Source organism: Dendrobates tinctorius, unplaced genomic scaffold, assembly GCF_039654945.1.
Source record: "Dendrobates tinctorius isolate UK_male_01 unplaced genomic scaffold, ASM3965494v1 ptg000057l, whole genome shotgun sequence".
NCBI classification, from domain to species: Eukaryota; Metazoa; Chordata; class Amphibia; order Anura; family Dendrobatidae; genus Dendrobates; species Dendrobates tinctorius.
The window spans coordinates 27,467,320-27,491,268 of NW_027361725.1; the positions used below are offsets into that span (position 1 = coordinate 27,467,320).

The 23,949-nt window shown below is 42.0% G+C and overlaps 1 protein-coding gene across 3 annotated transcripts in view; it reads left to right on the plus strand.

Annotated features, from left to right (window-relative positions):
• The window catches only part of PLA2G4F (phospholipase A2 group IVF), a 224,317-nt gene that overhangs the window by 40,964 nt on the left and 159,404 nt on the right, over positions 1-23,949 (plus strand). For all 3 annotated transcript variants that reach the window (XM_073577857.1, XM_073577855.1, XM_073577856.1), the window contains 5 exons: positions 3,671-3,743; positions 7,756-7,892; positions 14,523-14,651; positions 14,815-14,855; positions 14,938-14,980. In XM_073577857.1, the coding sequence (XP_073433958.1) occupies positions 3,671-3,743; positions 7,756-7,892; positions 14,523-14,651; positions 14,815-14,855; positions 14,938-14,980 (423 nt within the window). The remainder of the gene's footprint in view (positions 1-3,670; positions 3,744-7,755; positions 7,893-14,522; positions 14,652-14,814; positions 14,856-14,937; positions 14,981-23,949) is intronic.

Sequence of the window (23,949 nt, forward strand, 5' to 3'; positions counted from 1 at the left end):
GAAATGGCTCCCTGTATGTATGCCTCCAGCTTCCATGTGGCAGGTGGATGAAGAAGTTGGAACAGTGGCCTACGTATCTCCATTGTTCACTCACCTGGAGGAGATCCAATTTTCTTTGGATAATGGGCTAAAAATGGTCTCTGTGCAGATGTCTTCAGTTTCTAGCTGGCCGGCTGATGTAGGGGCGAAAGTCTGAAGCTGCCAGGGCCCCGCTTTTTGCCAATCTGGAGGAAGAAGTCTTTGTACCCTCTGTGTTGGAAACTGACTCCCTTGAGCACCAAGAAACCAGGCAATATGGGATTCCTGATGGCACACATACTCCACCCTACCTGAAGGATGTCGTGTCAACCTGGACTGTGTGTGGTCCCATACTCCTTCAGGTCATTCTGGCAGGCTTGAGGAGGAGTGGCCGTAAAGGGGGGTACTGTAACAACCCTGCTGGCGTCACTGCATGGCCTCCCATCCCCCGCACATCAACTTACTCACTGCTCCGGGTCATGCTGTGAATTCTGTCTATTGCTAGCCCTGTGCTCTGTGCCTCTGCTCTTCTGTATGTTTCCTGGCTATGTGTGTATAGGGGGCGGCGCCAGAACTCTCTGGTTCTTATGCAGTCAGGGTGCACCTGTCTAATCTGTCCCTGACCAATCACCTAGAGCCCTTGACTATTTAGTTCCGCCACACCCACTGAAACATTGCCTGTGCAATGTCTAAACTCAGCTCCTTGCTGCTGAGTTAGCCAGGCCCTGTCCTATGTCTTGCCTTCTCTGAAGGCTCTTATTGCATATTCCTGTGTCTTGGTACCTTGCCTAGTACTTCTCTGTCCGCCTGCCAGGAGGCTGAATATCCTGGCCCTTGAGTCTTGGTCCCAGTACCTTGTCTGTACTCTGTCCTACCTTAGTCTCCCTTTCTCCTTGTCTGTGGCTTCCTTCCCTGCTGCGTCTTTCCTTGTGTCCTCTCTGTCTGTGCATCTGCACCCTGCTCTGACTGTGCATCTGCATCCTCGCAGCTCTGCCTGTGCATCTGCACCCTCGCAGCTCTGCCTGTGCATCTGCACCCTCGCAGCTCTGCCTGTGCATCTGCACCCTCGCAGCTCTGCCTGTGCATCTGCACCCTCGCAGCTCTGCCTGTGCATCTGCACCCTCGCAGCTCTGCCTGTGCATCTGCACCCTCGCAGCTCTGCCTGTGCATCTGCACCCTCGCAGCTCTGCCTGTGCATCTGCACCCTCGCAGCTCTGCCTGCGCATCTGCACCCTCGCAGCTCTGCCTGCGCATCTGCACCCTCGCAGCTCTGCCTGCGCATCTGCACCCTCGCAGCTCTGCCTGCGCATCTGCACCCTCGCAGCTCTGCCTGCGCATCTGCACCCTCGCAGCTCTGCCTGCCCGGGCCCCTTGCAGCCCAGCCTGCTCTGCGGCTCTGCCTACTCCACACTCCAGCCTATATCCATACCTGCACCTCCTGTGTGAACAGGTCCAAATCCTGTTCCAACATACACCACTCCTTCCTGCCTACATCTGCTGTGTGAACAGATCCTTACCTGTCCCTTCTCATACCACGCCAGTCTGTCCTGGCCTGGGTCTCCAAGCCGTGCCCGCCTGTCCAGGGTCTCCAAGCTGTGTCCGCCTGCCCTGTGTCTTCAAGTCGTGCCTGCCTGCCAGTGTACCAAGTCGTGCCTGCTTGCCCTGTGTCTCAGCCGTGTCCGCTTGCCCTGTGTCTCAGCCTGCTTGTCACTCACATCTGTCCAGGTGTCCTGTTCCTGAGTGGGATCAGCAGCCACAGCTAGACACCACCCTGGAGTGGCACCCGGCAGCTACCTGCCGCACAAGCCTGACCTCACTATCAGAGGCTCCAGTGAAGACCGAGGTAGCTGCCGTAGTTACGCCCCTTCCAGGGTAGTCTGGTTTGTGGCACAGTGGGGCCACAACCCCCCGGCTCGTGCCACTCGGTAAACCACGCCCTTTGAGGATTTTATCCAGGGGTATAGTGAGCATTTTCAACCCACAAATACGACTCAGAATTTGATAACATTAGGTCGTCATTGTGAATATGTCGTCATTAGTGTTGTGTAAGTGCTCGCTACTCCAGTTTGTAACGGGTGCTTGGGTATGCACCAGATATTGCGGGTGCTCGAGTGACATGCTTGAGTCCCTGCCCCGTATGTTTCGTGGCTGATAAACACCCTCCCAAAAAACATGTGGGCATCTATGATACTATGTGCATGCCCAAGCACCTGATGCAAACTCAAGTAGTGAGCACTTGCAGTCAAACTAGCTGTTATATTGTGTTTTGTTTTGTTTTTTTTTTGTTTTTTTTTTAAGCCCAATTTTAGCTCTGACCCTAAAGAATGGAAAAAATTACAATTTTCTTTATTTTTTTTCTAACTAAGGGAGTGAGTAAGAGGGAATTTGATTTACTATTTTTTTTTATTTTATTCACTGTGATAGGGTCTATCACAGTGATCAAAAGCAACCAATGGGGAAAATTCCCTATTGTTTGCTGGGGCCAGGGGATGGGGCAGGTATTGGGGGCTGGGGATTCCAGTTCTCTCTTCTCTGATATGCTAGATCATATCAGAGGAGAAAGAAATTAGTTTTAAATCAGACTTTTTGTTTTTGCGATCGCCGTTATTCATTTTTTTTAGAAATCCATCCATGACATTTTAAGTGCAGAGGCAGTGGTGCTGGTACTGCACTCCCAGATCTACTGTGCTCTCTCCCTTTTTCCCCTCACACTGCTGGTCTTCAGTCTTTGACTGGTAACCAACAAATAAAGTAGCACTATAGCATGCAAACATGAAATATAATAAATTTAAATTGCATTACTGCTCTAGAAAATATGAAAAATTGCGAATACTTGGTGTATAAATTGGCCAAGTCGTGTACCCGGCAGCCATGATAAGGCGATTCTCGTTACTGGGAACCAGCCTGCGTGAATCCTCTCTTGGACTAAAGTCTACATTTGTATGGTAAGGTAGGGTCCTGCTGTAATTAAAAAAATGCCTGAGGCTGAGGGGTGGAGTCAGCTCCTCCTGATTCTCTTAATGTTTAGTGAAAAACTACAGCCACTAGTTTGAGAAAAGCAGGAAGAGAAGCTAATTAGCTTGTGACTATTTTCCGTTCCTAGACATCTTGGAAGTAATTTATTTATACTACAATTTCGGAACCATCGCTTTGTTACAAAAAAAGAAAAAAAAGAAAGCACCAGCACTTAAACATTTTCTTTAAACGTAAAAACTTGATAAACAAATGGGTAATTTTCTTGTGACACATCCCCTTTAGCCATGGATACATGCTGTAGTGTATGTGCAATCATTGTTAGTTGTTAGTGATAAGCGAGCATGCTCAGATAAGGTGTTATCTGAGCATGCTCGTGTTCTAATAGTGTGCCTTTGGCATGCTCGAATGCTATGTTCTTGTCCCCGCGGCTGCATGTCTTGCCGTTGTTCAACAGCTGCAACACATGCAGGGTTAGCCTATTTGTTGTGTAATCCTTGCATATGTTGTGGCTGTCAAACAGCATCAAGACAAGAACATAGCATTCAAGCACGCCAAAGGCACACTATTAGAGCACGAGCATGCTCGCTCATGACTGTTAGTTTTCTGTGCTCAGGGCAGTGATGCTGTGTTGTATATTTGCTGTACCCTTGAATCTTGATACCTTTTATATTTGCAGAAAGAAATTCATCCGTATTATAATCTGAGTGTGACTGTGTTACGAGCCCGAAACATTAAAGGCGTGGACATGTGTAAGTTGTAACGAACGACTATTTTGAAAGACAAATTGTTAGAATGTAATTGTTTCCACATTGTTGAATAGGAGTAACAGTTTTATTTTTTCAAGGGAGCCTAGAATCAGTTTCCATTATTTTCCTAAAGGCCCCGTCTCACATAGCAAGATCGCTAGCGAGATTGCTGATGCGTCACCGATTTTGTGACGCAACAGCGATCTTGCCTGCGATCTCACTACATGTGACACATAGCGGTGACCGGCCCCCCTGCTGGATATCGCTGATCGTGCTCGAATGTCCTGGGCCATTTTTTCATCGTCGGCGTCCCACTGGCCAGCATGCATCGCTGTGTTTGACGCTGAAGAACGACTTTGTTGGCTACGCAGAACTCAGGGACGCAGGCTGGAATCGTTCAGAATAGCTGCTGTGTGACAACGCACCTGTTTGGCAGCTTACTAGCAACCATGTAGCGACGCACCAGTGATCCCTACCAGGTCGTATCGTTGTCGGGATCGCTGATGCGTCGCTATGTGAAATGGGACCCTAATGCTAAAATAGTAAATAGTGTCTATACACTAACTAACTAAAGAAATAACTTTGTAAACATGCCAATGTATCAGAAGCTTCACTGGAAGCAAGAAAAGTAAAGACAACATTTCACTGGATTTTTAATTTAAACTGCGGACCAATTGGCGCTACTCCACTGATACCGGAACAGTATTTCTTTTATGCCCCTTTATTCCAAAGTTATGCCTCCTAATAATGAGCGCCCAATGGACAGATTTTCACTTCAACCAACTGGCCATCTCATTCATTTTACAGTTGGGCACGGATCACAGCCTTTTGTGAATTTTGAGACCGATTCTCTTCAATACCTGCTTCAAATATTCTTGTAATACTCTATGGCTACATTCCTATGGAATGCATTTACTTTGTAAATTTGAGAAGGGTTGCATTTGTACCTCCATCCATAAAATAACTTGAAACGCTGCATATATTTTTTGACAACATGTGCATAAGATTTCTTAAAATGTTATCCATTATGCTGTGGCACTGTAACATTCCGTGGATTTCTCACAAGTGAATATGCAGTGGGAACATTGTTTTACATGTAAATTTTTATGGGGTTCCACTTCAGAATATACGGTAAGCAAAAATGTTGTGGAAAGCCAGCCTATGAGTATGTTCACATGATACATTTTCAGTGTTTTCTTTCTTTGCCAAAGTATTCATATTCCAAAAAAGTGTTGCTCTTACATCATTTTTGAAAAACTGTGTGAACAAGCCGTAGATTGTAAAATTTTATAAAAATTTAATAAAAATTACAGTTATTAAAAAAAAGTACAATCACAATTTGGCTTACAAATTAGGCCTGTTTCACACTTTCGCTTTCTGGCGTCAGTCTAAATCTGCCAAAGTGTTGAAAAACGGATCCGTTACATATTTGGAGAAAACTGATGCACTGGATCCGTTTTTTTTTTACGGATCCGATACAGCAGTTAGTTTAGGAAATGTAAAGTTACAGATTTCTAGAAATAGAGAGACAGAGAGACTTTTCTGTGCCAGAACGGATTTTGGGGTTAAATTTATGGAAGGGAAATTCTTCCGGGCATGCTTGGAAGAATGGAATCCGTCAATGGATTCCGTCCTGCGACAGATCCGCCGCCCGTAGGCGTCCATTATACCAGACGACGGATGGCGACGGATCCGTCACCAGCTGTCTTTTCGACGCAGACAAAAAACGTTCCTAGGGACGTTTTTTCTGGCTGATGGACGCCAATTTTATGACGGATCCGTCGAATGACAGACCCAACAGAAGGCCATCCGCCGACAATACAAGTCTATGGGGAAAAAGTGATCCACCAGGCAAATCCGTCAGATCCGTTTTTTCCCCCAAACGGCGGATTTTGACGGACACCAACAAACGGAAGTGTGAAATAGGCCTTAGAGGGTCAGAAAGAATGCAGTACAATTAAAATGAACTCTTGGAAGAAATTTCCCTCCCCGTGGCATCAAAACATGTTGTGCAATAGAACAGAAAAAGACAAAGTCCAACAGCAGTTCGAAATGATGCCAAGGTAAGATGACTCCATCTCCATACTCATATTGTAATTTTTATAAAACCACAATACTAAATAAGACAAGACATACACATAGGGGAGAAGAAACCAGGGCAAAAACCAACATGCTCCTAACTGTTGTTTTGGGCCCTATAATAGTCTCAGGGAGCCAAGACTGTCTCAAATAGTAGATTGTACTTTGACATTGAATGACCAAACTTTCCATAAAGCTATAGGTGCTTTCGCTATCAGAAGGAGTCTCTTTTGCGCTCTACAGATACCTCCGTACATCAATTGACTTTAATACAACGTCATTAAAAGTTTGGAAGCACACAGTACCTAATATTGGCACATCTCATTTATTAGCAATGCTGGAAACCCTCTTCCATAAGCACATATCTTATGAAAGCTTCTTTCGATAAACTATGTATGTCTCCATCCAGGGGTCGGAAGATGGGAATTTTATCTGGTAGACGTGTTAAAATAAGGCTCCTCGCAGGCCAACATTACGCCTTGCCGCTGGTCAGGCTAAAAAAGAAACATTTCACTTCAGATCACCTGATTAACTTCGTGCCTTTTGACATGCTTTTGTGCCTCTCTGGTTGGGTAGATCCTCAAGAATTTAAAGGGCTATAGGAAACTCCTATATTTAGTTTCAGTCGCTGCAAAAATATACAATTTTCTAAATTTGGCAAGGTGGGCACAAAATATATAATATATTTATATATTATATTTATAAATATGACAAGCGATCCCATTACGATGAATACCGCCTCAAATTATAAAATGTCATTATGCATCAAGGAATAAAGAAAAACCAATAAAGAATAACAAGCATAATAAACTTACATCAAGATAATACCATGCATAGTGTATGTAAGTACAGTTACTAAAGAGGTTTAGTGCACAAGTGGAATAAGCAATATTATGCAATAAATCATGTGAAAAATATTTATTGCATGAAAAGGACAACCAGTGTTTTGCCTTCTATATGCTAATAGACAAAGTTTAATCATGTACATGGGTGGAAAGCTAATGTACACACTGCGCAGTAAAGTATATACAGACTTGATAATCCATCATGTATGATAAAGACATAAAAATCTTGTGCCAGTCATATGATAGACCTATTTAGGTTCTCTAAATTTATCACACCACCCACCACAAAAACCATACCTAGAAAAATATTTTCTCTTTCAAATTGGGTGGAGAAGTTCTTCGACCCAAGGAAAAGCTTCATAGTGATCCTGCCCTTGAGAATCTAGAGTAAAGTGGAGGCAAAGTTCTATAATACAATCTTATTTTGTTTTTAATACATTTGACATTACAATGTTTACATGAACTTTACCTTATTTTTTAACCTCCCTATATATTCTTCAGTTTAAAGAAGCACTCCTCCTCCTCCCATCAAAGTTTTTATCTTCTTAATATATTGCAATCCTCATTTTATATAGCACTGTGTACTTACAATTGCTAATTTTTCCTTTTAACCCAGTTAATTCTTCTCTTTTCCATTAGGTCTATCACAGCACGTAATTAATAACTGATTAGCTGAATCCTTCTAAGATCTATGTAGAAACAGGAGATTGATTTTCCTTGCAAAAGTCCCTGCCAGGAGGAGGAGGCGGCAACTGGGTCAGGAGGTGAAAAGGGGAATGATAAATGCAGGGATCGGAGACTTCCTGTTTCTATATAAAGCAAAGAATTAGCTGGGTAGAAAGGCAAAATGAGCAATCGTAAGTACATAGTACCATATGATATGACGATTGCAATATATTAAGAGGATAAAACATTGATCTGAGTGTTTCTTTAACTTTTTTATATGGGAAAACGTTGCTAAAAATATGTTAAATAATCAAACTGAAGGCATCCTTGGAATACAGATATATACCTGCTCAATTATTCATTTGTAGCTGTTAACTATGCTTATATACTCATTCTGAATTTTTCCCCTCCCTCACTGTCCTTAGTGTCCGAGGCAGATTGCTATGTTGAGTTGAGACTTCCCACTGCATCTCCACTCCCTAACAGGACAAAAGTTGTGTATAATTCCTCAGACCCTGAATGGAATGAAACATTTAATTATCGGATTCATAGTGCAGTGAAGGTAAGATCATTGACACTTACAGCAGATATGGCACCAGTTTCACAATACAAATTGCATACATTTTTAATAGTGATGAGTGAGCTTGCTCGATTAAGGTGTTATCCGAACTCGCATGTGCGTTAATAGTATTCATGCACCCTGAAGATACTCTATGTTCGAGTCATCGCGGCTGTTCGACAGCAGCAACACATGCAGGGATGGCCTGTTTGTTAGACAATCCCTGCATGTGTTGCTGCAGTCGAAGAGCCACGAGACATGCAGGCATAGGGACTTAGAACATGTTATTCGAGCAAGCCAAAGATATACACTATTAACGCACGAGCATGTTTAGCTAACACCTTATCCAAGCACACTCGCTCATCAATAATTTTTAAATGGGTATTAGACTTTTTGTGTCTGGTGTACTTACCTTGAGAATCGATATTAGAATGATTGTGCAGTCCTGATATTAAAATGTACCTGTCATTTCATTAAATGCATAATATTGAGCTCTAGTGGTTCTTGTGATATTTTAACTGGTTTTGTAACACATCCCTGGGTTATTTTCATTGCGTAGCCCCTTAGTTGTTGCACAGTTAACAAATTTCTTTTAGTGAGAGGTTACCTGTCCTGAGCACTTAGTGCAGTTACTAATATGATGTCAGCCCTTAAAGGACTGGTCTGAGGGCAAATAATTTTTCCCTGTATAGTCCCATAATCTAAACTATTTTCTAATACACCTGCTTTTAAAATTCCCTAACGTTCCCTAACTTAACTACTTTTTTATCTACCTTATATACTTGAGTATAAGCCTAGGCACCTAATTTTGCCACCCACGGAAAACTGGGTTAGCTTATTGTCTCACGTATAAGCTGGGTATGGATTTTTCCCCTCATCCCTGTCCTGGTATGCATGACTCTCCCGTTCCTCACCTGGTATGCATAGCTCCCTGGTCCCTGTCATTGTCCTGGTATGCATGGCTGGCTCCCTGGTCCCTGTCATTGTCCTGCTATGCATGGCTCCCCGGTCATTGTCCTGCTATGCATGGCTCCCCGGTCTTTGTCCTGCTATGCATGGCTCCCCGGTCTTTGTCCTGTTATGCATGGCTCCCCGGTCCCTGTCCTGCTATGCATGGCTCCCCCATCCCTTCCTGATATGCATGGCTCCTTATCTCCTATCCTACTAACCCACCAGTGTGCCCTGCAGCGTCTTGGTGGTCCCGGCATCTTCGCAGCATCTCCATGGTTCTGGCTTCCAGCAGTTCTTCTGGCACGATCACATTGCGCCGCTCATTAAGGTAATGAATATGAGCTCCACGCTTATTAGAGTTGAAGCGTGCATATTCATTACCTTAATGAGCGGCACCACGTGATCGCGCCGGAAGAGCGACTGGAAGCCGGAACCATGGAGATGCTGCAAAGGCGCCGGAACCACCGAGATGCTCTGAGGGCACGCTGGTGGGTGAGTAGGATGCCTTTTGGAAGCCAGCGGCTGTTACTGTGCGCTGCTATGAGAGAAAAGAATATTTCTCTTTAGCAGCGGGCACAGTTACAGTTGCCGGCTCCTGCCTCCTGTGACCAACTACTCCGCCGCTCCCTCTCCCCCGCCGGCTTTCTGGACAATTGGCTCATGTATAACTCGAGTTGGGTGGTTTCAGCACAAAAAAGTGTGCTGAAAAACTTGGCTTATACACGAGTATATACGGTGGTACTTGTCTGATGATTATTTGTTTGAGTATCCCCAGTGCATGCTTGGATACTCAAACAAAGCATCATAAGAATGGGGAAGAGAATGTGCTTATTGTCAAAGCCCATGCCCCTTCCTGAAACTAAGCATCATCAAGAGGCAGAGGCAGTGGTCATTGTCACAGTCCTTGCCCCTCCCTGAAATGAAGCTTCATCAGTGACATTCATTTCAGGAGCTGCGCTGTACCAGAGTGGTTCCCTGTGCGATGAGCTTGATGTCCGTTCTGCTTAGTTGAATAGTAATAAGCCGACAGCAGAGCAGTGTCGCTCTACCCAGCATGCAGGAGGATTTTCGCCGCCCCACAGGTGACATCACTGGTCTCTGCGAGATAGATAAAACTGCCAAAATTTAACAGACAAACCAGTAGATACACTACCAAAGACACAGCTACCATTCGACAGCCAGGTCAGGGCCTTTCACATGCTATAGGCCTAAAAGCAGCAGGGTGCCTCCTGATACAGAAATTACAAGTATTGATATCTTTACAAAATTGGTTACAGATGAATTCAAAAGCATGCGTCAGGTAGAGTGAAACCATACATCTAACCTCTCTAGTGAAGAAAGGAGGGCCCTAGACAATCTTGCTAGGAATAAGGACTTAATTTTTAAGGCATTTGATAAAGGGAGTAATCTTGTTATACTGAATAATCTTGCTTATGAAGAAATGTGCTGGCATATTTTGGATGATGCACTTAGTAGGGTCCCTTCTCATCACCATATAATACTTTCCTGCAAGGGCTCAAAGGAACTGTTGATTGGAGCATTGAACTCTAGATTAATTTCGAAAAATGAAGTTTATTTTATGTAGCCTAATTTTCCTATGCTGGCGTCTTTTTATGCACTCACAAAGGTACACAAGGACTTGACACTATTAAAAGGTCACCCAATAGTTTCGGGGATCGATTCCATTACTCAAAATTGCAGCATATACATTGACAAAATATTAAGGCGATATGTCATTTCGCTCCTCTCCTACATAAGGGATACATCTGATATTCTCAAGTTAGAGGACATTATCATTGGGGAAGATGTACCGCTGACATCAATAGATATTGAGGCACTGTATAGTAGCATCCCACTTGATGCTGGCTTGAGTGGAGTATTACCTCATATGGAGAGGGACACATTTAATTTCATATAGTATTTCTGTCCATGAACTACTGGATTTTATATTAAGACCCAACTATTTTACCTTCAGTGTGAGGTTCTACCACCATCTGAGGGGCACTGCGATGAGGAGCCCATGTGCCCTAACATATACCAACTTCTTCCTGGGCTGGTGCGTGGACACTGTTGTGTTTGGCGAGGACAATGTGTCTTTGTGAAGGGAAACTTCAAAAGAGCAATGTCTTTGGATGGGAAGGAACTGCTCATTCCTTCCAAAAAAATTTTTTATCAAGACCGGTGACGGACTTGGGGACCAGTTTCTGGAAAGGCTGTACCACTTGACCACTCTTAATGAGTCGTTCAAAACGGCTATCTCCCGAGAAAGATCAACCCTTCTAAGGCTGGGTGCCGACAATACGGAACTAGCGGCACTTTTGATGCAGCACACTGATGAGTTTGGGAACTGAAAAAGGCATGGATGTCCATAGAAGACAACAGTGGAGGATGATGAACAGAATCCTTTCCATGGTGAAGAAAAACCCCTTCACAACATCCACCCAAGTGAAGAACACTTTCCGGCAATTAGGTGTTTCAGTATCTACGGTAAGTCTACCATGAAGAGAAGACTTTATGCGAGCAAATAGTGTTCCCCACAACGTGAAAACTATTAATCAGTCTTAAAAATAGGCCAGATTACACTTTGCCAAAAACCAAGTCAGCCTCGTTCTGTAAAAGTAATTTTTGGACAGAAATGAAGAACAACCTGTACCAGAATGATGGGAAGAAGAAAGCATGGAGGAGGTTTGGAATGGCTCATGATCCAAAGCACAGAACATCCTCTGTAAAACATGGTGGAGGCAGTGAGATGGTGTGCGCATGCATGGCTTCCAATGGCACTATTGTCTATTGATGATGTGAATGAGGACAGAAGCAGCCGGATGAATCCTGAAGTGTACACAGAGATACTTTCTGCTCGGATTCAACCAATGCAGCAAGGGTGATTGGACGGAGCTTCACAGTGCAGATGGACAATGACCAAAAACATTGAGAAAGCAATCCATGTTTTTATTTGTAAGGTAAAAAAGTGGATTATTCTGCAATGGCCCAGTCAATCACTAGATCTCAACCCCATCGAGCTGCATTTCACATGCTGAAGATAAAGGCATAAAGACCCACAAACAAACAACAAATGAAGTCAGCTGCAGTAAAGACCGGAAAAGCATCAGAAAGAATGAAACCCAGCGTTTGGTGATGTCCATGGCTTCCAGACTTCAGAGAATTATTACCTGCAAAGGATTTGCTACAAAGTATTAAAAATGAACATTTTATTTATGGTAAAGTTAATTTGGTCAATTACATTTGATCTCCTGAAATGAGGCTTGGTACAAAAAAAATAAATAAAAATGGTTGCAATTCCTAAATGTCAACCCCTTTAACACCTTCATCCCTGGGCCTTTTTCCATTCTTTTCTTTTTATTTTTTTCCCTCCTGTTCTTCCAAGACCTATAACTTTTTATTATATTTTCATCAAAGTGGCTGTATGAGGGTTTGTTTTTTGCTGGACGAGTTGTACTTTTGAATGTCACCACTGATTTTACCATATAGAGTACTGGAAACGAGAAAAAAATTCCTAGTGTGGTGAAATTGCAAAAAAAAAAGTACAACTTCACAATTTATTTTTGGGAATTTTATTTGCCATGTTCACTATTGTATATGGTAAAATTAGCCCAGAAAATAGAACTCTCCAGGTCAGTAAGTGTACATAGATACCAAACGTGTATAGTTTATTTTTTAAGCGGTAAATTATTTTTTCTAAATTTGTATGAGATAAACCCGAGTTTGTCACCATTTTCCAAGACCCGTAGTGTTTCCATTTTTCGGGATCTGGAGCTGCATTATAGTTTTATTTTTGCGCCCTCAGCTGACATTTTTATTGCTACAATTTTGGGTTATATACAAAGTTTTTTGATCACCACTTATCTAATTCTGGTGTTTAGATATTTTTCTTGTTACTGTTTACCGATCTGATTAATTTGTTATATTTTGATAGATTTTCTAAATGCAGCAATACCAAATGTATGTTTTATATTTGTATTATATTTTCATTGAGGCAAAAGGGGAGGTGATGTGAACTTTTGTGGGGGGAGGGAGGGGGGATTTATATATTTTTTTTTTTTAATTTTTCACTTCATTTTATAGTCCTCTTGAGAGAGACTTGAAGCTGTGACCTCCCCCCCCCCCCCAGGTGTCATGACAACACGTCAGCTCCCCCGATCATGTGACAGGGCCATCGATGGATTAATAACGTACTTCCAGAAGACATTTCTTTAATTGACAGGGTGATTCACAGATTAACAGCAGCGTGCTCCGCATCAGAGCCCGCATCAGTAAGGGATATGACATATATATACACATACATAATATCCCTGACTTTGATTTGGGCTGCGACGCTAAGCCCGCATCTTGCTGCACATGACAGCCCGCTGCTGTTAATACGTGAAATCCCACTGTCAAAGTCACCCGCTGTCAATTTAACAAACGTTGTGAAGTGGTTAATTACACCTGAAGGTTTACACTGCAATGGCATCTTGGTTGTTTCATTTTAAATACAAAATAGTGGCATACAGAGCCCAAATCACGATGATTCAGTCACTGTACAAATATTTCTGGACCTAACTGTATGTTGTGCTGCTAGGAAAGTATTTTGTGCTGCTTGGTTGGGCTGGATATGTATTTGTATGGTGTCAAAAGGCGGTAGCCATGGGTGAGCTGCTGCTCCATAACGCCCTGGTACTTTATGGGAAAATACTGTCCAAGTCTCAATATGCTTTCATGTGTGGGGTGTATCCCACTCACTTGTAGGCCTCAGGCCTCCGCTGTCTTAAGACCACTATATTCCGGAGCTGCTGCACATAACTCAGTGGAAACCCAGTTTTTCACCACAAGATGTTTGCTGGACAGTTCAAGTTAATCAGATTGTAACGCACAGTATCGGGCACAACACCTTACTATTCGTTCCTCCTGGGCTGACTATTCCTACGTTTACTGATTCCGTCAGCAGCAGGGATTTCCCGTTCCACCTTTCAAGCCTGATATACAGCATTCTTTAATGCTGTATATCTGCCCCAACCGGATCTGCAAGACAAGAAAAAGACCTTTTATTATACTCTCCTTCAAGGTGGTTCGGTCCAAGGGGTGCCGATCTTATTGTTCTATCGCCTCCCTTCTTCTTGCGATGTTGTCCTCTTTCTTGCTTTGTGGATGACACGTCTCTGCATCATTCATACAGTCTCCCCGGCATCGCGCTCCTACACAGGCTTACTGATTAGGGCAGAGTAAAGTACTTCAGTGCTCATGCGTCGGGGTCTTTGATCTTTCCTGGCGCCTGCGCACTGCAGTACTTTACTCTGCACTAGTCAGGGCAGAGAAGTACGAGTGTGTAGGAGCGCTATTCTGGGGAGACTGTGTGGATGACATAGGGACTCGGTATCGCAGGAAGGGAGGCGCCAGACCAAGAAGACCTACACCCCCGGACCCAACTGCTCCGCAGGTGAGTATAATAAGTCATTTTCTTGTTTTACACGTCAGGTTGGGGGCAGATATACAGCATTATAGAATGCTGTATATCAGCCTTGAAAGTTGGTCTTTCATATTGGTCAAACTGGTGACAGGTTCCCTTTAATGTTTGCATACTAAATCACATATTTCTTTATTTTTTCATTAACGTTGAAAGATATCTATGCATTTATAAAATAATAGAAATTGTTTTGAGCAAACCTTTTATCTCTTGCCTTTTAGAACATCCTGGAGCTGACTCTGTATGACAGAGACCTAATGGTGGATGACGAGCTCTCTTCAGTAGTATTTGACGTAGGAAACATTAAACCTGGCAAAACCACTAGGCGAGTCTTTAAACTCAACCCAAAGGTATGTTCAATGAGCATAGACAACTGTTTTTAACCAATAAAAATATTTAAATCCTGGTTCAGAAATACTGTAAATATTTATTTTTAGGCCAAAAATCAAATATCACACACTTTTTTTGTGTTTTTGTCTTTCAAATTAGATGAATATTTTTTTCATTTCTTAGGATAAAGAGGTCTTGGAAATTGAATTTCACATTAAAGAAAGGTATGAGATGCATAATAATTTTTATACTAGATATAGGGGTTGTACTTCAGTTTTTAACATGCAAATCAATATCTTTCAACAGTCCAGACCCTCCCAGTGAAATAATCACCAATGGTGTCTTAGTGGTGAGTTTGTTAAATCTTTCTATTAATCTAATACAGCTATTGGCACAGATTGTATTCAGTAAGATAGCTATCTGAATAAGTCATTACAAATTCTAGCCACCAGTACTAAGAAAGCAGATGTTAAAAAAGCAACTATACAGATCTTGAAATTTTCACACTAATTACTGGAGCTTTTTTAGACTAGCTGTACTTTCAAAAAGTGTTTACAGCAGGTTCCTTGTCATCAGAGGCAGGATTACAATGACCGCTAACACCTCTATACACAGCTCATAACACAAGTTCAGAGAAGAGCTACCAGGATGGTGAGCAGACTTCAAACTATGTCCTACGCGGAATGGTTAAAGGATCTGGGAATTTTTAGCTTGCAAAAAAGGCTAAGAGGAGACTTAATAGCTGTCTACAAATATCTGAAGGGTTATCACAGTGTAGAGGGATCATCATTCTTATTTGTGCATCGAAACACTAGAAGCAATGGAATGAAACTGAAGATGGAGATTTAGATAATACAAAATACTTTTTCACAGTGAGTGTGATCAATGAGTGGGGCAGGTTGCCATGAGAGGTGGTGAGTTCTCCTTCAATGGAAGTCTTCAAACAGAGGCTGGACAGACATTTGTCCGAGCTGGTTTAGTGAATCCTGCACTGAGCAGGGGATTGGATGCGATGACCCTGAAGGTCCCTTCTAATTCTCTAAGTTGCTATGATATGGTTGAGGTCTGACCATTATGGCTTATGTACATGTGGTTTCTCAAACAGGAAGGTACATTCTTAAAAACGTCCCAGTGGCCGGTATGAAAATTGCAAGATTTCAGTATTTTTAAATTTTAGTACAGATTGTAATATGTAAAAAAAAAAAAAAAAAATATAAACTGTTACCAAAAACCTGATGAAATTAACAGGTTATTTTCTGATGAGTTCAGAACCTTCCCTCCCACATACATTATTCATGTATGGTGTGTGTGTGTGTGTGTGTGTGTGTGTGTGGTGAAGAAAAAAAAAAAGAAGAAATATGCAGCACTCACCGATGTAGCTGAAAAACTGTGAGTCTTTATTTCACATAATTTCCATCAAATGATCTCATCCACCTGGACCCGTAGAAGCGAGTAATCGCGAAATGGCCGTTGTCCGGCACCTCCCTCCCCTAGCATTCCTCTACGTCCTGCATGTCCACGCATTTGATGGAAATTATGTGAAATAAAGACTCACAGTTTTTCAGCTACATCGGTGAGTGCTGCATATTTCTTTTTTTTTTTTTCTTCACATTGAAATATTTATGTTTTTTCATGCAAGCACCTCCATTTTTTGACTGAATTATATGCCGCAATACTTCAGATAAATAGCTCCGTCTGTTAATGTGGTGATTTGTGTGCCCTAGTATGCCGTTCATCTGTTTGCTCTTTGCTGGGATATATATATATATATATATATATATATATATATATATATATATATTGTGGTGTAATGACCACTGTGTCCACGAGGGGGTGCTGTGTGGATGTCCCAAGAGTGTGAGTGGTTGAAGAGCCATTATGTATCTCAAGGTGGGTGACCTTGAGATAGAGACATATGTATGTTTATGAATGCTATTGTAAAGTATATATGTCTGTGTGAAGGACCTGTGGTGAGGTCATAGTCATGTGACCCGGTGGGCGTGGCTATGGACCATATAATGTGGCCAGGTTAGGTCACATGGAGTGAATGCTGGGACCTGATTGGTCCAGTTTGGAAGGTCCCGTGAGGAGAAGGATCTCCTCACTAACAGCAGCCTGTGGAGCGGCAGTGTGTGTAATGGCGGCCAGTATCTGAGAGTCCCTGAGGAGTGAGTGGACTTCTGCGGCCTGGAGAAACAGCCATATGGGAACCCTGACGTGGGTGAAATAACCCTGGGGCTAAATAGCCTGTATAATGGACGCTCTCCTGTAATGCTGTGTATATTGCTGCTGGAGGTTTATGAAGGATGAATAAACCTCATAGACTATGATTTGTTGGAAAATCCTGTGCCGGATGTGTTTTTCGATCGCTGCAAGTGAGAACCCCTTACTTACATGACAGCGCTACCTCACAATATATATATATATATATATATATATATATATATATATATATATATATATATATATATATATATATATATATATATATATATATAAACACACACACACTTATACATATAGCTCTTGCAAAAATTAAAAGACCATGGCAAACTTTCAGTTTGTCTGATTTTTTCTTTCTAGGTATATTTTTGAGTAAAATGTAAATTGCTCTTTTATTCTATAAACTAGCTGAAGAGCCCGGTGTTGCCTGGGCATAGTAACCAACTGTGGTTAGTCATAACAAATTTTAATGATTATATTGCACATAAAAACATTTCACATCATATATTCAACACTACAGATTTGCAACACAAATTAACTAAACGATTACCCAAGTATTGATAGTATTTTATTTTCAACTCATTCAAGAGCCTTTTGATAAACAACGTGTATCTGTGTATCTAAACCTATCCTGTGTGATAATGTCTGCTGAGCTGTGTATCTAATCCTATCATGTGTTACTGACTGCTCAGCCGTGTATCTAATCCTATCCTGTGTGATACTGACTGCTGAGCCGTGTATCTAATCCTATCCTGTGTGATACTGCAGAGCCATGTATCTAATTCTATTCTGTGTGATACTGACTGCTGAGCCGTGTATCTAATACTAATCTGTGTAATACTGTCTGCTGAGCCGTGTATCTAATCCTATTCTGTGTGATACTGTCTGCTGAGCCATGTATCTAATCCTATCCTGTGTGATACTGACTGCTGAGCCGTGTATCTAATCCTATCCTGTGTGATACTGACTGATGAGCCGTGTATCTAATCCTATTCTGTGTGATACTGTCTGCTGAGTCGTTCCTATCCTGTGATACTAACTGCTGAGCTGTGTATCTAATCCTATCCTGTGTGATACTGACTGCTGAGCTGTGTATCTAATCCTATCCTGTGTGATACTGACTGCTGAGCTGTGTATCTAATCCTATCCTGTGTGATACTGACTGCTGAGCCATGTGTCTAATCCTCTCCTGTGGGATACTGACTGCTAAGCTGTGTATCTATTCCTATCCTGTGTGATACTGACTGCTGAGCCGTGTATCTAATCCTATCCTGTGTGATACTGGGCTCCCCCTGCAGTCTGTGTCAGAGGGTGGTCTGTGTTGGCACGGTAATAAATTGTGTTATTTCCAGCTTTACAGAAGGACGATAACACCATAGAAATGATAAGAATAATAGGCAAAATTGTTTGGTGAACTGGAACACGTGGTGTTAAAATTTCGCCTCACAACATAGCCTATGACGCTCTCGGGGCCCAGACGTGTGACTGTGCAAAATTTTGTGGCTGTAGCTGCGACGGTGCAGATGCCAGTCCCGGACATACATACATACACTTTTTCCCCATTATGTACATAGGGGCAAAATTGTTTGGTGAACTGGAACGCGCGGGGTTAAAATTTCGCCTCACAACATAGCCTATGACGCTCTCGGGGCCCAGACGTGTGACTGTGCAAAATTTGTGGCTGTAGCTGCGACGGTGCAGATGCCAGTCCCGGACATACATACATACACTTTTTCCCCATTATGTACATAGGGGCAAAATTGTTTGGTGAATTGGAAGATGTGGGGTTAAAATTTCACCTCACAACATAGCCTGTGACGCTCTTGGGGTCCAGACATGTGACTGCAAAATTTTGTGGCTGTAGCTGCGACGGTGCAGATGCCAATTCCGGACATACAAACATACATACACACACATTGAGCTTTATATATTAGACTACTGACAACATGTCTTCGAATTTCCAAGCACTAAGTTTTGTATTTATTTTCTGAAAATGAGAAATGGTCAAAAGAACAAAAAAATGCAGTGCTTGCAGACCTCAAATAATGCTAAGAAAACAAGTTCATAATCATTTAGAAACAACAATACTAATGTTTTAACTCTGGAAGAGTTCAGAAATCAATATTTTGGGGAATAACCATGATTTTTAATCACAGCTTTCATGCGTCTTGGCATGCTTTCCACCAGTCTTTCACACTGCTTTTGGGTGACCTTATGCCACTCCTGGTACAAAAATTGAAGTCGTTCTTTGTTTGATGGCTTGAAACTATCCATCTTCTTGATTACATTCCAGAGGTTTTCAATGGGGTTCAGGTATGGAGATTGGGCTGACCATGACAAGGATTTGATGTGATGGTCCTTCATCCACACATTGATTGACCTAGCTGTGTGGCATGGCGCATTGTCCTGTTGGAAAAACCAGTCCTCAGAGTTGGGAAACATTGCCTGAGAAGGAATCAACTGTTTTTCTAGGATAACCTTGTATGCGGCTTGATTAATACATCCTTCGCAAAGATTAACCTGCCCAATTCCAGCCTTGCTGAAGCATCCCCAGATCATCACCGATCCTTCACCAAATTTCACAGTGGGTGCAAGACACTGTGGCTTGTACGCCTCTCCATTAGACAACCAGGTCTTGGGCAAAGCTGAAAATTAGACTCCTCAGAGAAGATTACCTAACTCCAGTCCTCTATGATCCAATCCTTATAGTCTTTGGCAAACTTCAGCCGGGCTCTCCTTTGCTTCTCATTGATGAAAGGCTTTTTTTTAGCTATACATGACTTGAGCCCTGCCTCTATGAGCCTGTTACAAACTGTTCTTGCCGTGCACTTCACCCTAGCTGCCATTTGCCATTCCTTTAGTAGGTCACTTGATGTCATCCTGCGGTTGCTGAGTGACATTCGAAAAAGATGACGGACATCCCCATCAGTGGAAAGTCGTTTTTGCCTCTGGCTGTCTAGATTTATTGTCCCCAATGTCTGCTACTTGACCTTGTTGTAATGGACTGCTGTCTTAGAAATTTTAAGGATGGAGGCGACGTGACACTCACTGTATTCCTCAGCTAGTAAAGCCAGAATTGAGCCCTTCTTTTCCTCGCTCAAGACTTTTCTTTTCAGCTCCTTTGGCATAGTTAAGTTATTTTGTCATTCCTATTACTTTAGGGATATTACTAGCACTTGTTTTGCTATCCAGCTTGTCCTATTGCAAGAGGATTGTGAACACCACAGCAGGATTTTTTTTATACTTTCTTTCGTTAAATAAGATTTGGTTCAGGTGATCACCTAATCAGAAGCATATTTAGTAGAATTAGGTGTAATATATCTTTTACATTTTACTCAAAAATATACTGTACCTAGAAAGAGAAAAATCAGACAAACTGAAAATTTTGCAGTGGTCTCTTAATTTTTGTAAGAGAGATATGTGTGTGTATATGTATATATATGTATATATATATATATATATATATATATATATAATATAAAGCTCAATATGTGTATGTATGTATATATGTGTGTGTGTATGTCCAGGATTGGTATCCGCACCGTCGCAGCTACAGCCACAAAATTTGGCACAGTCACACGTCTGGACCCCGAGAGCATCCTAAGCTATGTTGTGAGGCGAAATTTTAACCCCTCGCGTTCCAATTCACCAAACAATTTTGCCCCTATCTACATAATGGGGAAAAAGTGTGTGTATCAAGCCCCGCCGCTGATTATGATGTCATAATGATTGCCATGGCGACGCAGTTGTCATCATAGGTTGCAAGCCCCGCCGCTCATTATGATGTCATAATGGTTGACTATGGGATGGAGGATGTGTGATGGGTATATGGGCACTGGACTATGGGATGGAGAATATGCATGACGGGTATATGGGCACGGGACTATGGGATGGAGGATAATTATTTGCTATAACTAACCACAGTTAGTTACTATGCCCGGGCAGCGCCGGGCTCTTCAGCTAGCATATCTAATATATAAAGCTCAAAGTGTGTATGTATGTGTGTGTGTGTGTGTGTGTGTGTGTGTCCGGGATAGGCATCCGCACCGTCGCAGCTACAGCCACAAAATTTGGCACAGTCACACGTCTGGACCCCGAGAGCATCCTAAGCTATGTTGTGAGGCGAAATTTGAACCCCGCGCGTTCTAATTCACCAAACAATTTTGCCCCTGTCTACATAATGGGGAAAAAGTGTGTGCGCGTCACCCCCGCCCCTCATTATGATGTCATAATGCCCCTATCTACATAATGGGGAAAAAATGTGTGCGTATCAAGCCCCGCCCCTCATTATGATGTCATAATGGTTTCCATCATCATAGGTTGCAAGCCCCGCCTCTCATTATGATGTCATAATGGTTGACTATGGGATGGAGGATGTGTGATGGGTATATGGGCACTGGACTATGGGATGGAGGATATGTATGACGGATATATATGGGCACGGGACTATGGGATGGAGGATGTGTGATGGGTATATGGGCACTGGACTATGGGATGGAGGATATGTATGACGGGTATATGGGCACGGGACTATGGGATGGAGGATGTGTGATGGGTATATGGGCAATGGACTATGGGATGGAGGATATGTATGACGGATATTTGGGCACGGGACTATGGGATGGAGGATATGTATGATGGGTATATGGGCATGGGACTGTGAGATGAAGGATGTGTGATGGGTATATGGGCACTCGACTATGGGATGGCGAATATGTATGATGGGTATATGGGCATGGGACTATGGGATGGAGGATGTGTGATGGGTATATGGGCATGGGACTATGGGATGGAGGATGTGTGATGGGTATATGGGCACGGGACTATGGAATGGAGGATAATTATAATTTGCTATAACTAACCACAGTTAGTTACTATGCTCGGGCAGCGCTGGGCCCTTCAGCTAGTGTATATATATATATGTGTATGTATGTATGTGTGTGTGTGTGTATATATATATATATGTGTGTCCATGCAAAGAGAAAAGGTCGCACTCATCGAGATGGAAGTTTCACTGATTTATTGACATATCATAAACATGTCAAGTCGGGGGAGTGCAAGAAAGGCTGACAACGGCCGTTTCGCGCTGCTCGAGCGCTTCAACGGGTCAAACAGTGGGGGGAAGTGCCGGGTTCATATGCAAATCACCTCATTCCGTACCTCCTCCCTCCACAGATGCTGTCTTAATGACATTGGTGAATTAAAAACATGCTGAGATGCATTACAACATACAAAAGCATAAATACAACTTAGTGCACAAGCAGAAAAAATGGTTACATCGAGAGATAAATTACAATGCATATTCATATATCGAAGACTACTGTTATTTTCATATGTCGAAAACTACTATTTTTATCTGTTCTTTTTTCTTATGGAAAACATCTACAATCATATGTATTCAGAGACCAAGCTGTCTCACTATTATTATAATGAACTACTAATATACTCACAGAAAAAAAAAAAAAAAAATTCAAAAAAATTCTCCCAAAAATTTTTTTTTCAAAAAAAATTTTTACAAATTTTTTTTCCTATGAAATAAAAAATACAAATTGTGTGCAACTTAATATCTGTTTTTTCATAAAAGACTATTACATGCATAGCTGTGTCTTATTATGGATAAACACAAAAATGGACTGTCAATGACAAATCTCAATCCTAGCGGACAGAAACCGCTGCACTGAAAACGCACAATGTATATGTGCACGTATACTAAATAAACAAAAAACAAGTCACTAAACGATTCAAGTGTTACGGGAAAGAAAACCCACCAAATTCAAAAAGATGTCTTTGCCTCAAATATGTGAAAGTTCATCAAACTGCAAAAAGCGACTCCAGAAAAAAGGTACCAGCCAGAAAAGCCACATGTATACATATGTGACCTAATTCTCCTATCAACATCAAGGGAAATGAGGGAAAATATAAACTCCTTCTTAAAAAAACAGCCATGTCTATTCTATCATTAAAACCCAGCGGACCTGTCGCCTGTGTATTCATAATCCACCTGGATTTTCGTTTTAATAAGATTTTGTTTAAATGCCCTCCCTGCGGCGGTAAAACCACCTTCTCGATTCCTGCAAAGGAGAGAACATTAGGGTCATTTCCATGTGCATCTCTTACATGGTTAATTAAACGTGGGACTCCTTTTCCCGTTCTAATGGACTTAAAATGCTCACGAAAACGAATGTATAGCGGACATATGGTTTTGCCTATGTAGAAAAACCGACATGTGCAAAAAATCACATAGACTACATGGTCTGTCTTGCACGTGATCAAATCTGTTACTGTATGCGTGACCGCGCCCATGTGTAGTGTACGATCAGTACGATGAAATTTACAATAAGGACAATGGCCACACCTATAATTGCCTTGTGGTGTTCCTTTACTCAGCCAAGTGTCACGCTTAGTGACGATCCGATTCTTAACCAAAATATCTCTAATTCTTGTACTCCGCTTACATGAGATAAGGGGCCCTCTAGATACTATGTCGCTTAAATCCCTATCTTGTTCCAAAATATGCCAATTTTTTCTAATTGCTGCTCGTATCTGACGATCCATGGGACTATATCGAAAACAAAAGGTAAATCTCTTATCATTTTCGACTCTTTTATTTTTTAGAAGCACAACTCCTCTAACTTTATTACTGTGCTGAGATTTTACTTTTTCAAGTGTGGTATCTAATAGAACCTTAGGATATCCCCGTTGTCTGAACCTATTATATAACTCTCTAGATTGTGTTTCAAAGCCCTCCAAGGTATTATTTAAACGGTGGACTCTCAAAAATTGGCCATATGGCAATGAATTAATGGTATGTGATGGATGGAAACTATCATAACGCAATATGGAATTGGTAGCCAAAGGTTTCCTGTAAACTGACGTGCAGATTTCATTATCCTTTACTTCCAGCAAGACATCAAGAAATTCCAGCCGTGTCCCTCCAAAATTATGTGTGAACAGCATGTTCATCTGGTTCACCTCATTTAGGTGACTGACAAACTTGTCAAAAGAATCTCTGGTGCCATCCCAGACAATGAACACGTCGTCCACATACCTAAGATACAGTCTGATATGTTGAAAAAATTGTTTGGCATTGTAGAC